Below are 15,458 nucleotides of genomic sequence, written 5' to 3'. Positions count from 1 at the left end.
ACTGGCACACCCAAACACTGATACCAGCAAACACCGATACACTCAAACATTGACACACCCAACACTGACACACCCAAACACTGATACCAGCAAACACCGATACACTCAAACATTGCCACACCCAAACACTGACACACACAAACATTGACACACTCAAACACTGACACACCCAAACACTGATACCAGCAAACACCGATACACTCAAACATTGACACACTCAAACACTGACACACCCAAACACTGATACCAGCAAACACTGATACACTCAAACATTGACACACCCAAACACTGACACATCCAAACATTGACATTCTCAAACTCTGACACACTCAAATACTCATACCAGCAATCACTGATACACTGAAACATTGACACACCCAAACACTGACACACCCAACCACCGATACCAGCAAACACTGATATACTCAAACATTGACACACCCAAACACTGACACACCCAAACATTGACACACCCAAACACTGACACACCCAAACATTAACACACTCAAACACTGATACACCCAAACACCGATACACCCAAACACATACACTCAAACACCGATACACCCAAACAGTCAAACCAGCAAACACCGATACACTCAAACACTGACACACCCAAACACAGATACACCCAAACACTGATACCAGCAAACACCAATACACTCAAACATTGACACACCCAAACACTGACACACCCAAACACTGATACCAGCAAACACCGATACACTCAAACAGTCAAACCAGCAAACACCGATACACCCAAACAGTCAATCCAGCAAACACCGATACACTCAAACACTGACACACCCAAACACTGACACACCCAAACACTGATACCAGCAAACACCGATACACTCAAACATTGACACACCCAACCACCGATAGTCAAACACTGACACACCCAAACACTGATACCAGCAAGCACCGATACACTCAAACATTGACACACCCAAACATTGACAGACCCAAACACTGAACCGTTTATGTCCTCTGGGAATGGAGGAACATGTATCGCTGATTGTGCCACCTACCCGCTAAGGGGTTCATGTTAGCAGTCAAGGGACTCGCCGTGTCCACACCAGAAGTACTCTGCCTCCCCGTGTCCACACGAGATGTACTCTGCCTCCCCGTGTCCACACGAGATGTACTCTGACTCCCCGTGTCCACACGAGATGTACTCTGGCTCCCCGTGTCCACATGAGATGTACTCTGGCTCCCCGTGTCCACATGAGAAGTACTCTGCCTCCCCGTGTCCACATGAGATGTACTCTGGCTCCCCGTGTCCACACGAGATGTACTCTGGCTCCCCGTGTCCACATGAGATGTACTCTGGCTCCCCGTGTCCACATGAGATGTACTCTGACTCCCCGTGTCCACAAGAGATGTACTCTCACTCCCCGTGTCCACACGGGATGTACCCGGAGTCGCCATGTTGGAGAAGGACGTGTTGGATCCCAAACTGGAGCCCGATCGGTAAGTTCTCTCTCCCCCTCGTTCTGTGCCGATCACGAATAGTGGACCCTCGTGACCGCGGGTCTCCGTCCCGGGAACATCGTCAGGGTTTTTACCGATCACGGAGAACCGTCCAAAGGACAGCCATTCACGGACAAGCTCCACCTGGGGTGTTCCCGGAGATCCCAGAGGTCCACCTGCCTGTCCCGAACATCCAGCTCCATCTTGTTGAACCTCTCCCGTTCCCTCATCACGTCCATCTTTAGTTCCAGGGATCGGATCCTCCGTTCGACCTTTTCCTCGCTCAATCTGAGCACTTCCCTCTTCGGGGTCCGGGACAAACACTCCCAACGACTCTCGTCGGCCATCTTGGAAATCCATCCGAACCCACGGTCGGTGAGGACGGCGATCGGTGAGGACGGCGATCGGTGAGGACGGCGATCGGTGAGGACGGCGATCGGTGAAGACGGCGATCGGTGAGGACGGCGATCGGTGAGGGCGGCGATCGGTGAGGACGGCGATCGGTGAAGACGGCGATCGGTGAGGACGGCGATCGGTGAGGGCGGCGATCGGTGAGGACGGCGATCGGTGAGGGCGGCGATCGGTGAGGACGGCGATCAGAGAACTGAACACGACTCTTGCTGAATATCCAAGAGAAATCGTCCTTCTTCTTCTTCACCAGTTCGCGAGTAAACGTGTCAGCGGTAATGGTTGTCCGAGTCACAGGCCTGACGGGCCAAACGGCCGATTCCTGCGTCGAAGGACATACAGGTCATAAAACAACAACTACACAAAATAAGAGGAAGAAGAACCCCCCTTTGGTTTATTAGCCCCGCCCACCAACGTTCCTAAAACAACAACACAATATAAGAAGAAGAAGAACCCCCCTGTGGTTTATTAGCCCCGCCCACCAAGGCTCCTCGACGCTGTGTTCCCGGTTATCCCTGTTTTGAGTGCCGATGGACGTCGATCCGCTGATGCGAGAGACCATGTCGGTGATCAAGGCCTTCGTGACTCACCGTGTGGCACCGGATGTGCCGCAGTCCCTGAACCGAGCGGCGGAATTTCTCATCTGTCTCGGTGACGAGATGTTCCTGAAATGAGAGCGAGAGAAGAACCTTCAGAGTTTAGGCTTTATTCCATTTGATTGGAGCCGCTTCTGCGGACACACCGGGGAATACAGGTTCAGCTAGGAGTACATAAGCAGTAACGTATACATGTGCAATTAATCATCGCAGAATAAATCCGCGTAAGCACGGAGTTCGATATAATCTCCATTCTCACCAGTCAATGAGCACCTTCAGTCAACGAGCATCAAGTGAACAGCCGATGTAAATGGCAATGCCCCGGGGACAATCACCCCGTGCCGCGGAGACCTCCCCTTATACGCGAGACGCACAACATGTGATCCCGCGTCATGTCCCTCAATTCACCTCAATTCACCACATTCTCCCCACCTTTAAAATGCAACTAGGGGCCCATCTTACACACCATGATTGCTTTAGCACTATAGGAGTATACATTTCAAGCAACGCGGACTAATAGGTCTACAGAAGCATACATGCCAAGCAGTGATTATTTTGAGTTGTAGGAGCATGGAAATGAGCATCGATATATGATATAATGGGCATATAGGAGCATGAGCAGCGAGAATGCCGATAATCCCCTTTACAGATTGAGTCGTCGAGGGGGCCTTATTCGTCGACCTCTCCGGGAGTAAACGGCAGTTTCACTTGAGGGAGACTCCCGATCCTCTTGGTGAGCCTCGACTTGTGCCGGGGATGACTCCTCGATCGCTCTCGGGTGGAACGCGGCAGCCCCGTCGCCCGGCGGAGTTCCTGGGGGGGAAATGTCAGAAGGAGGAGTGCCAGAAGGTGGTGTACCGGCGGGAGGAGTACCTGAGGGAGCCAGATGGCGAACCGACACAGTGGTCTCCCTGCCATCAGGGAGCCTGACATGAGCATACTCTGGATTAGTGTCAATGAGTTTGACCCCCTCCACCAGGGGTTCATACTTGCTTTGTCGGACCGGGCGTTTCATGAACACTGTACCGGGATGGGTCAGCCAGTTGGGCACCGTTTGACCGTCAACATAACGTCGCTGGTGAGTAAACATTCGTTCGTGAGGAGTTGCATTGGTGGACGTGCAGAGCAAAGAGCGTATGGAATTCAGAGCGTCGGGAAGGGTAACCTCCCACCGCTCGGGGCCCAGTCCTCTCGATTTCAGCGCCAGAGTTACGGCTTTCCAAATAACTCCATTATACCTTTCCACCTGCCCGTTTCCCTGTGGGTTGTAACCCGTCGTTCGACTAGTTGCTATGCCGAGCTCTAGTAGGAATTGTTTTAGCCCGGCCGACATGAAACACGGCCCTCTGTCTGAATGTATGTACGAAGGTCTCCCAAACATAGCGAAGAGGTCAGAGAGACATCTCACGACAGTGCCCGAGGTCATATCCGAGCACGGAAATGCGAAAGGGAACCTTGAATATTCATCAACAACGGTGAATATGTATCTGTTGTCTGTCTCGGTCGGCAGGGGCCCTTTGAAGTCGATGTTTAGTCTCTCGAAGGGGGAAGTGGCCTTGATCAGTCTGCCAGATGCCGCGCCATAGAATCTGGGTTTTAGTTCAGCACAAACAGGGCATGAAGCATTCATTTGTTTAATATCTTCAACAGAATAGGGAAGGTTTTGTCTGCGCACGAAATGTGCCATCCTGGTTACCCCTGGGTGGCACAGAGACACATGGAGGTCTTGCAAAGCCTGACTGATTGTTGCCGAACTGTAGACCCGAGAGAAGGTATCTGCAGCAGGGTTTTCCTTCCCGGGCCGGTAAAAAATGTCGTAACTGTAGCAAGCTAGGTCTATCCGCCATCTCATAATTTTTTCATTCTTAATTTTCCCGTTATTTTTCCCATCAAACATGAATGCCACGGATCGTTGGTCCGTAACGAGCGTGAAGTGGTTTCCCAGTAAATAATGTCTCCATTTCCGCAGCGCTTCGACGATGGCGTACGCTTCCTTCTCTATTGCCGAGTGTCTCTGCTCGCTTCTAGAGAGAGTTCTCGAGAAGAACGCGACCGACCGCCCAGACTGATTAAGTGTAGCAGCTATGGCGTGATCTGAAGCGTCGGTTTCCACCACAAAGGGCACCGAGCTGTCGATCGATAAAACCACGGACTTACTGATATCATCCTTGAGGTTGTGGAAAGCTCTTACAACAGCGGCATCTGGTGGAAAGTTTTTGCAATGCACTAGGGGATGTATTTTCTCGGAGTATTGCGAAATCCATCTTGCATAGTAAGCGAACATGCCGATCACCCGGCGCATTGCCTGCAGGTCCTGAGGTGGGGGTAGCTCACGGAGCGGGCGCAATCGTTCAGGATCAGGCTTAATTGTGCCGTCGGCTATTGTGTAGCCGAGAAGGTCAATTGACCTTGTCGAGAATACGCATTTCTCGTAGTTGAGAGTCAGATTATATTTTCTAGCAATGCTCAAGAATCTGTCCAGATTCCTATCATGTTCCCTCTGATCCCTACCGCACACTGTGACATTGTCCACGTAAACAAAAGTGTCTTTGAGGTTTTCATCTGAGATGATGTCGTCCATAACCCGTTGGAAGCAAGCTCCCCCATTCGTGACACCGAAAGGTATTCTCCTGAATTGGTAGAGGCGCCTCCCTGCCTGGAATGCGGTGTAAGGTTTGTCTTCCTCTCGGATGGGAATTTGATGATAGGCGCTTCGCAAGTCGATGGTGCTGAATACCTTATAATTGGCCACGCGTTCGACCATCTCGTCTATGCGCGGCAGGGGGTAGGCATCGAGTTGGGTAAAGCGATTGACCGTTTGGGAATAATCGACAACCATTCGTTTCTTATGGTTCTGACTGCTGGCTACTAACACCTGTGCGCGCCATGGCGAATCGCTCGGTTCTATAATTCCTTCTTCCAGTAATCGCTTGATTTCTGAGGTGATGAAATTAATGTCAGCAGTGGTATATCGCCGCGATTTGATCGCTATCGGTTTGCAGAACAACGTTTGCAGAACGTTTGCAGAACGTTTGCAGAACGCTATCGGTTTGCGACAAGTTAGCGAACAGCTGGGGGGACGTCACCTCCGCGGTGGTCAACGCATTTAAAATTAGACGAGGCTTGCTTCCTCCAAAGGGTATTTCGACGCTCGTGTGCTGCTTGAGGACATTATGACCCAGAATTACGTCTGCGCACAAATCACGAAGCACCAGTACCCTTACACCCCGATGCGTGTACCCTTTTACGTCCAATTCAACATTGCAGTACCCTCGTACGCGGGATTGTAGTGAGGTGGCGGCCATGCATACCGTATTGTCAGTCGGGTGGATTATCCATTTCCTGCCCTTCACTAGCGAGCTGTTGACGAATTTACCTGGCATACCCTGGCATAATGCCCTTTCTTGTCGCAATTCATGCATGTGGCATCTCTGGCGGGACATTTTTGATGAGGGTGCCTTTTGTACCCACAAAAGAAGCATTTACCAACCGGAGCAGTTGCTGAGGAGTTTGACGTGGCCTGGGTATCCGGCTCCTCGGGTGTTTCTCCATCCCCTATGTCTGGCTGTGTCTGTGCCAGTGGGGTTCCTTGGGTTCCCATCGTAGCAGCGTTCATTAGCAGCATCGGTGTCCCAAATGACTCAGATTGCTGCTGAGCCGTATCCATCGCTCGTGCCTGATCGACTACCTTGTCAAGAGTGGGTTGCGCTTTCTCTAGTAAGCGTTGCCGTATGTGGGCTGATCTGAGTCCTTGGATGAATGCCTCCCGTGTGGCTTCCTTTCGGTGTTTCTCGGCGCTTACGGCACGGGGTGATTGTCCCCTTATACGCGAGACGCACAACATGTGATCCCGCGTCATGTCCCTCAATTCACCTCAATTCACCACAAAACGTGTGTGTGGATGTGTGTGTGTGTGTGTGTGTGTGTGTGTGTGTGTGTGTGTGTGTGTGTGTGAAAGGGTGTGGGAAGCTGAAATTTTGCATGCAAGTCCAAATGGAGGGGAAGTTCAAAATGTATGAAGGCCTCAAGGATTGGTCTTTTAATTTGGAATTGGGCTCCCAGCATGGATGTGCAAAAATGATTGTGTTCAGATCCCGAAAATGGACACATTTTCCCTTATATCTTGAGAAATATAACAGCTAAAAGAATGAGTGAACATTTTCTAGGTTCAGAAGGAGGTCCTATATCACGTGACAACATCTGAGAGAGCTGCGACTTAAAAGAAGAAATTTATTTGGAAAAAGCAAATGATTTTACACGTCCTGTCATGTGAATGATTTTGCCCACTTACAACATATAACGGTCCTCATCCATCGAACCATCCATCGATCCGTTCATCCATCTATCCACTTATCGATCCATCCATGACTCCTAACTCGTCACACGGAACTGCTGCCTCGTGAGAATCCCGATTTCATGGAATCGTGATGCTCGTTCATTGGTGTACACCGCCAGTGATAGCCTATTTATAACTGTGTACACACGTTGATCGCACTGCAGGCAGGACAATGGCGACTAAGCGTAAGCTTACAACTAAAACCTACCAAGAAAAATACGACATTATCCAGTTTTGCGAGGCAAACCCACTGATGAAAAAAACAGCCATAGCTGAGAAGTTGGACATCAAACGGCAGACATTGAACGATATCTCGAAGAATAAGGGCACGATGTTTGGACAAGTGGAGATCATCTGGTTCATCATCTGGTTTCGGCAAATGTCGGCTCAGCCAAATATTCGGTTGGTCGGTGAAATGTTGCTGCTGAAGGCACGTAAATTCGCTGCGGACCTCGGGCATGATGATGCCAAGACCTTGCCGATGCACTGGATAGACGGATTCAAAGTGAGGTGGAGAATCGGCAAGGTCAAGAAGTGCGGCAAATCAGGCAGCGTGGATTCGGCAGTGGTGCACCACTGGAAGGATGGCAAATTGAAAGACATCTTGGAAAGGTATCAGCCTCGGGACATGTAAATATACAATTTTCCACAAGCAAAATATACAATAATCCCTTATTTTTGGTTCGGAATTTTCCACAAGTTATTCAATAATCCCTTATTTTTGGTTCGGAATTTTCCACAAGTTATACAATAATCCCTTATTTTCGGTTCGGAATTTTCCACAAGCAAAATATACAATAATCCCTTATTTTCGGTTCGGAATTTTCCACAAGTTATTCAATAATCACTTATTTTTGGTTCGGAATTTTCCACAAGCAAAATATACAATAATCCCTTATTTTTGGTTCGGAATTTTCCACAAGTTATAGAATAATCCCTTCTTTTCGGTTCGGAATTTTCCACAAGCAAAATATACAATAATCCCTTATTTTTGGTTCGGAATTTTCCACAAGTTATTGAATAATCCCTTCTTTTCGGTTCGGAATTTTCCACAAGCAAAATATACAATAATCCCTTATTTTTGGTTCGGAATTTTCCACAAGCAAAATATACAATAATCCCTTATTTTTGGTTCGGAATTATCCACTAGCAAAATATACAATAATCCCTTATTTTTGGTTCGGAATTTTCCACAAGCAAAATATACAATCCCTTATTTTTGGTTCAGAATTTTCCACAAGTTCTCCAATAATCCCTTCTTTTCGGTTCGGAATTTTCCACAAGCAAAATATACAATAATCCCTTATTTTTGGTTCGGAATTTTCCACAAGTTATACAATAATCCCTTATTTTCTGTTTGGAATTTTCCACAAGTTATACAATAATCCCTTCTTTTCGGTTCGGAATTTTCCACAAGCAAAATATACAATAATCCCTTATTTTCGGTTCGGAATTTTCCACAAGTTATTCAATAATCACTAATTTTTGGTTCGGAATTTTCCACAAGCAAAATATACAATAATCCCTTATTTTCGGTTCGGAATTTTCCACAAGTTATTCAATAATCCCTTATTTTTGGTTCGGAATTTTCCACAAGCAAAATATACAATAATCCCTTATTTTTGGTTCGGAATTTTCCACAAGTTATTCAATTAAAATTACATTCTCGATGTTTCTTGTTGAGTTAAACCACGCCCACACCCCATTTATAAAATTCCATTCTCGACGTTTCTTGTTGAGTTAAACCACGCCCACACCCCATTTATAAAATTACATTGTCGATGTTTCTTGTTGAGTTAAACAACCCACACCCCATTTGTAAAATTCCATTCTTGATGTTTCTTACTGAGTTAAACCACGCCCACACCCCATTTAAAAAATTACATTCTCGATGTTTCTTTCTGAGTTAAACCACGCCCACACCCCATTTAAAAAATTACCTTTTCGAAGTTTCTTGTTGAGTTAAACCACGCCTACACCCCATTTAAAAAATTACCTTTTCGAAGTTTCTTGTTGAGTTAAACCACGCCTACACCCCATTTATAAAATTTCATTGTCGACGTTTCTTACGGAGTTAAACCACGCCCACACCACATTTATAAAATTACATTGTCGATGTTTCTTGTTGAGTTAAACAACCCACACCCCATTTGTAAAATTCCATTCTCGATGTTTCTTACTGAGTTAAACCACGCCCACACCCCATTTAAAAAATTACATTCTCGATGTTTCTTTCTGAGTTAAACCACGCCCACACCCCATTCAAAAAATTACCTTTTCGAAGTTTCTTGTTGAGTTAAACCACGCCTACACCCCATTTAAAAAATTACCTTTTCGAAGTTTCTTGTTGAGTTAAACCACGCCTACACCCCATTTATAAAATTTCATTGTCGACGTTTCTTACGGAGTTAAACCACGCCCACACCACATTTATAAAATTACATTGTCGACGTTTCTTACCGAGTTAAACCACGCCCACACCATATTTATAAAATCCCATTCTCGACGTTTCTTACCGAGTTAAACCACGCCCACACCCGATTTGGAAAATTACATTGTCGACGTTTCTTACCGACTTAAACCACGCCCACACCCCATTTATAAAATTACATTGTCGACATTTCTTACCGAGTTAAACCACGCCCACACCCCATTTATAAAATTACATTGTAGACATTTCTTCCTGAGTTAAACCACGCCCACACCCGATTTGAAAAATTACATTGTCGACGTTTCTTACGAAGTTAAACCACGCCCACCCCGATTTATAAAATTACATTCTCGATGTTTCTTGTTGAGTTAAACCACGCCCACCCCGATTTATAAAATTACATTCTCGATGTTTCTTGTTGAGTTAAACCACGCCCACACCCGATTTATAAAATTCCATTCTTGACGTTTCTTACCGAGTTAAACCACGCCCACACCCCATTTATAAAATTACATTCTCGACGTTTCTTACTGAGTTAAACCACGCCCACACCCCATTTATAAAATTACATTCTCGATGTTTGTTGAGTTAAACCACGTCCACACCCGATTTATAAAATTCCATTCTTGACGTTTCTTACCGAGTTAAACCACGCCCACACCCCATTTATAAAATTACATTCTCGATGTTTGTTGAGTTAAACCATGCCCACCCAGATTTATAAAATTACATTCTCGATGTTTCTTATTGAGTTAAACCACGCCCACACCCCATTTATAAAATCCCATTCTCGACGTTTCTTACCGAGTTAAACCACGCCCACACCCGATTTATAAAATTTCATTGGATAACGATGAAACATTTGGTTATGTTCAGGATCACCAAGACCAATCAAACGTTAAATAGTGAACACGGGGATTCACCAAGACTCATTATTTATACACCACACGGAGGGGAAAACCGTCTGAAGAGAGACGGAAAAACGAGGGACCGAGGAGGGAAATAAAAAATGGCGGGAAGGGAAAGGGTGATTAAAAAATGGCGGGAAGGGAAAGGGTGAATAAAAAATGGCGGGAAGGGAAAGGATGAATAAAAAATGGCGGGAAGGGAAAGGATGAATAAAAAATGGCGGGAAGGGAAAGGATGAATAAAAAATGGCGGGAAGGGAAAGGGTGAATAAAAAATGGCGGGAAGGGAAAGGATGAATAAAAAATGGCGGGAAGGGAAAGGATGAATAAAAAATGGCGGGAAGGGAAAGGATGAATAAAAAATGGCAGGAAGGGAAAGGGTGAATAAAAAATGGTGGGAAGGGAAAGGGTGAATAAAAAATGGCGGTTACAGCGTCTCGACCTCCTCACACAAGGGGATCTTTGATACAGGAGAACATTTCACCCATCGTGTGTGTAATATATCAACACCGGGTCTAAACAATCGATAAGTTTTTGGGTTTAATCTTACTGGGGAAGGTGGAGAGGGGAGAACATGGCGACAGGCACAGAGACATCCGTTTGGGACAAGTCTGACCGTAACGAGCCCCCTCAGCATCCTCCATCTTCACCGGGATGTCCCAGGAGGTGTGAACGAGGCCGATGAACTGAACGTGCCCGTTCCATGGTCCGTGTCTCTCGTGGACCCTTCGTCGAACAGGACACGACCTCCTCACCACGACCACACGGCTCCGTTCGACAATATGCACCTCCGTTCTCATTGGCCCACGTGACCAGCGCTGGCCACGCCCTTCCCGTCCTGATATCAATCCGCCACGGAGAACGGGAGGGTGAGCAGGGAGGATGAAGGAATATCAGTGAGAGGGAAGGAGGATCGAGGAGTTCTCTCACAAGGAACTTCGCCCAAGGAGGCCATGATGTCCTTTAATCCTCTCAGTTAAAAATAAACAGATAATTCGAGTCTCCTCTTCTGTGTCCGTTCTCGATATTTATATAATTCTGAGTGAACCGGCTCGCGAGCTCCATGTACCGGACTCAGGGCGGGGCTCTCACTGCGCATGCGTGATGTGACGTCACGCGCTCCCAACGAGAAGCTCCGCCCCTCGAGTTCGAGCTTCTCTTGACCCAGCGGTGAATGATTCCTGGATTCCTGATGTCCCGACTTCCCTCATCTTGTTAGATTTTCTCACAAATCGGGGACAAACAGTAAAAGGAGACAAAGAGGTCACGTGTCGTTTGTCGTTCAATTAAATTGAATTGAAATCGTGAAGTAAAATCAATATGGCCGCCGAGTAAGGGATGGGAGACTAACTCGTGTTACATGGAGTCTCGTGGTGGTTCATGTGTCCTGTCGGAATGAGATAAACACCATTGGGGTCATCGCTCCACACTGGGAATACGGGGATGAAGGGAACATGTTTCGTGGTTGTTACAGAGATCACGTGGTGTGGTTGTTACAGAGATTACGTGGTGTGGTTGATACAGAGATCACGTGGTGTGGTTGTTACAGAGATCACGTGGTGTGGTTGTTACAGAGATCACGTGGTGTGGTTGATACAGAGACCACGTGGTGTGGTTGTTACAGAGATCACGTGGTGTGGTTGTTGCAGAGATAACGTGGTGTGGTTGTTACAGAGACCATGTAGTGCGGTTGTTACAGATATCACGTGGTGTGGTTGTTACAGAGACCACGTGGTGTTGGGGGAGGTACACCTGCCCTGTGAACATGGGAATGATGGTGTTTCTGCTGCTCACAGGTAAGTTTTATTTCCTGTAATAATTTACCGTCCGACAGGTGTCCGACAGGTGTCTGACAGGTGTCCGACAGAGTGGTGCAGCGGAAGCACACTCACGTTGTTGCTCTCCAGTCAGTGCTCGATTCCCGATTCACCTGTAAACCGTCCAATTGGTGATTCGTGAGCGGGGTGTTGCATCATCGTGCTTCAGACGCATGTTTAGCCGGCTGTCCAATCTGCTAACGTGAGTCGGTGGACGTAAAAGACCCTACGGTGTCTTTCGCCAAGAGCAGGTGAGATTCACACCCCTCGACTGTTGTCACATTTTTTTGTTCCGGCCTGAACTTAAAATGGATTAAATTTAATTTTTTTTTTGTCACCGATCGACACGAAATCCCCCATGAAGTCAAAGTGAAGACATGTCTAAGAAATTTCTACAAATTAATTAAAAGTAAAAATCTGAAATGTCTTGAGTCAGTGAGTATTCAACACCTTTGCTTCGACGCTCCAAATTGAGCTCAGGTGCAATACAACTTCCTTTGATCATCCTTGAGATGTCTCCACACCTTGATTGGAGTCCACCTGTGGCCAATTAAATTGATTGGACGTGATTTCGAGAGAAGCACACCTTTCTGGATGAGGTCCCACAGTTGACAGTGTGGTTGTTAGGGTTCGGGTTAGGGTTAGGGTTAGACTTTCGATGAAACTTGACCACAACCTTCATCACCCGTAATGTACCAAAGTGTGTCGTCCGCATCACAATCTGCACTCATTAAGGGGTCTACGGGCGGGCCGTGGGTCGAATCCCCCAAAATGGGTTTATCACCCGTGATGTACCTCAGTTTGTTCACGGCGTCAAATAATTCAGGGTCTAAGCAGGTCTGCGGGGGGGGGGGGGGTTGAGTAACTTGCTCCTGATCCAGGTGAGCGTTACGACAGGTTCAATCAAGTTGTAAAAAAAATTCTCAAAACATGTTTTCTCTTTGTCATTTTGGGGTATTTTGTGCAGATTGGTGACGAAAAAATAATCTCACATTAAACCATTATAAATTCAGGCTGAAACACAACAAAATGGGACAACAGTCGAGGGGTGTGAATCCTTTGTGTAATCGCCGTACTTGTTCATTACAAACAGACTCGACTGTAGAACTTATTACTCTCCGCTGTATCAAGTATAAAGTTTGTTTGATTTGTGTTTCGAGCGACGGTGTGCTCGTGCAGACAACCTGTGTGCACCTGTTGTGCAGTGACACTCTGTGCTGGGCAGACTACGGACAACAGGAATTGGACAAGAATGCAAAAAGTATCAACGACAACACCAACAACTTTCATCGGCCCCATTGAGAGGATCTCAATCATCCCGGACAACAGCACGACTTCCATTCCGACAGGTGTGGGCTCTCTGCCTGGAAATGCCACCTCCATTCCGAAAAGTGAGGACCTGCCTGTGACGTCACACAACTATTATCAACCCTGATAGTTACCCCACCCGGGAGGAAACCCGTTAACATTCTCAAGAGAGTTGTGTTGATTTGTGTTTTTGTTAATTTCAGGGGTTTTTTTTCTCTATTTTGAACTGATTTGAAACTTTCCAGTGAAATCCCTTTTAACCCCTTCGATCCGTGCTGTTCCACATTGTGAAGGTGACATTGTGGAACAGTTCTTTTTCATCAATACCTTCGGCACACAAAATGTAAATGTCCATCATCATGAAGAGCTGATTTGTGTTTATTCATTTTGTTTTCTTGCAGAACTACGTCTGATTGTCAGCCTGATCACCTTTCTCGTCCCCATCGTCAGCATCATCACGTGTCTTGTCATATGGGTGAAATTCGTAAGGATTTGTTTGCATCTCATTGGGAACATGGTGTATATTTCCCTGGGAGTGGAAAGGTTTGGACCCGTCGTTGGGAAAGCTTTTCGGGAACGCATTCAAACAAAAACCCCGAACCATGATCATAACTATTGGCTCTCTTCATTACTCCAACGTCGGTCGGCATGTCCGTCATCATGGTCAAAAGTTGGCTTTGGGAATGTCGTGTAGGCAGGATGGGCCGAATGACCTTTTTCTTCATCGACATTTCTCTCCAACATTCAGTGCGGCTCATCCTTTCAGCAATAGCAACGCATCGGTCTCTGGTGATGCTTAAATATAGGTGTCCCACCATTCCCACGAGAAACGACTGAACCTTCAACCGGCGAGGTTTGATGCACCCATGACCAGGCCCGAGGACTTCACTTAGAAAACGATTTCTCTAAAGAAACGCCATGTGCTCCCTGGGCAAAATTATTTGTTTCTTCCCCACGAGGTCCTGATACCTGAACTACCTGATGATACCTGAGATACACTTTGCTGTTAGTGAAGTGGCCGACCTCGTTCTGTGGAAGAGGGCAAGTTGGGAAGGGCAGGGGGGTATGAATTGTGCACATTATGATGAAAGCATGACACTTGATGTAAGCGTGACACCTGTCTCAAAAGGTGCGTGGTTTTGGGCTCATGAGGCTGGACTAAGAGGACCATTCCTTCACAGAAAAATAAATATGATAATCCCGATGAAACGATGGTGGAGTTGAATGCGATTGGGAACACTCCTTCACACGAAAATAGAGAAAGTGCTCATCATCATCGAGTGGTGCACGTGGAGGATGTTCAAATGGCACATGCAGGTATGACGTTTTATGTGCTTTACTTTTGCCCAGGTATCGAGTTTGTGGATAGATGGGCAGATAGAATGGGGGACATGGTGGGAGAACAACGAACGGATGATCCATGGCGCAAGGAGGGGAAAATGGAGTGGATGGGTCTCACTGGGTTTCGTTGAACTCAGTTGTGGAAATGGCAGACAGCTTGAGGGGAAGATGATGGAGGGAATAGGTCGACACAACTGATTCAGGAAGGTAGTTCCACAGGTGAGAAAAGTGGGGCATAAAGGAATGGAGGTGGGCATTGGGTTGAGTATTTAGGAGGATAACGGGGAAAGGGGTTTTTTTAAAAAAAAACAAGATGAAGACTCATGGAAGAGCGAGGTGATGAACCAGAAGATAACGGCTCAGGATGAGGAGACACAAGATGGTGGTGCACGGCCTGCTCGAAGTCCTTGGGGGGGGGGAGAAAAAGATGTACCTGCCATCAGAAGGTGGTTTCATAGACAAGAGAAACAAGAAGTAGAGAAGCTGAGGTGGTGATGTCAGCCTATCACTGACATTGTAGAATTGTAGCCTGGATTGTAGAAGTTTAACCAGGCGGGAGAGAGACACAGAGAGAGGGATAGGGATAAAGAGAGAGACAGAGAGAGGGATAGGGATAAAGAGAGAGACAGAGATAGATATAAATGTGATGCTGGAGTGCCAGCCCGTAGGGGAGAGTGGTGCTCCATTGAGAAACAGAGACAGACCTTGTTGGCTGTGGGTAGTTCTGATTTATTGGAGAAACTTTGTGCCAGAAACCTTATCATCACATTACCGGTCATCCATTAAGGTTTTGCGAACTTGCACTGAGCTGTCAAGCCCTGGTTCAAACCTGACCCAGCT

At 46.7% G+C, this 15,458-nt stretch overlaps 1 protein-coding gene across 4 annotated transcripts; it reads left to right on the top strand.

The window, feature by feature from the left end:
• Nucleotides 1-11,220: 11,220 nt before the first annotated feature.
• On the top strand, nt 11,221-15,068 carry LOC147006989 (uncharacterized). Of its 4 annotated transcripts, XR_015054492.1 has the most exons (6): nt 11,221-11,322; nt 11,877-11,948; nt 12,060-12,171; nt 13,175-13,360; nt 13,679-13,761; nt 14,459-15,036. XR_015054492.1 is itself a non-coding variant. In XM_085867676.1 (5 exons), exons 2-5 carry the CDS (start codon nt 11,918-11,920, stop codon nt 14,747-14,749), a joined length of 549 nt encoding a protein of 182 aa, XP_085723802.1. In that variant the 5' UTR covers nt 11,221-11,322; nt 11,877-11,917; the 3' UTR covers nt 14,750-15,068. The 4 variants fall into 4 exon arrangements, 2 of the variants coding, with proteins under 2 accessions (XP_085723802.1, XP_085723800.1); XM_085867676.1 differs by lacking the exon at nt 12,060-12,171 and having other exon boundaries at nt 13,175-13,318; nt 14,459-15,068; XM_085867674.1 differs by lacking the exon at nt 12,060-12,171 and having other exon boundaries at nt 14,459-15,016.
• Nucleotides 15,069-15,458: the final 390 nt, after the last annotated feature.

The sequence above is a fragment of the Eptatretus burgeri genome, unplaced genomic scaffold (assembly GCF_056783735.1).
Source record: "Eptatretus burgeri isolate ZD-2024b unplaced genomic scaffold, Ebu_testis_v1 Ebu_testis_scaffold_924, whole genome shotgun sequence".
Lineage (NCBI taxonomy): Eukaryota > Metazoa > Chordata > Myxini > Myxiniformes > Myxinidae > Eptatretus > Eptatretus burgeri.
This window is presented reverse-complemented; position numbering and strand designations above follow the sequence as displayed.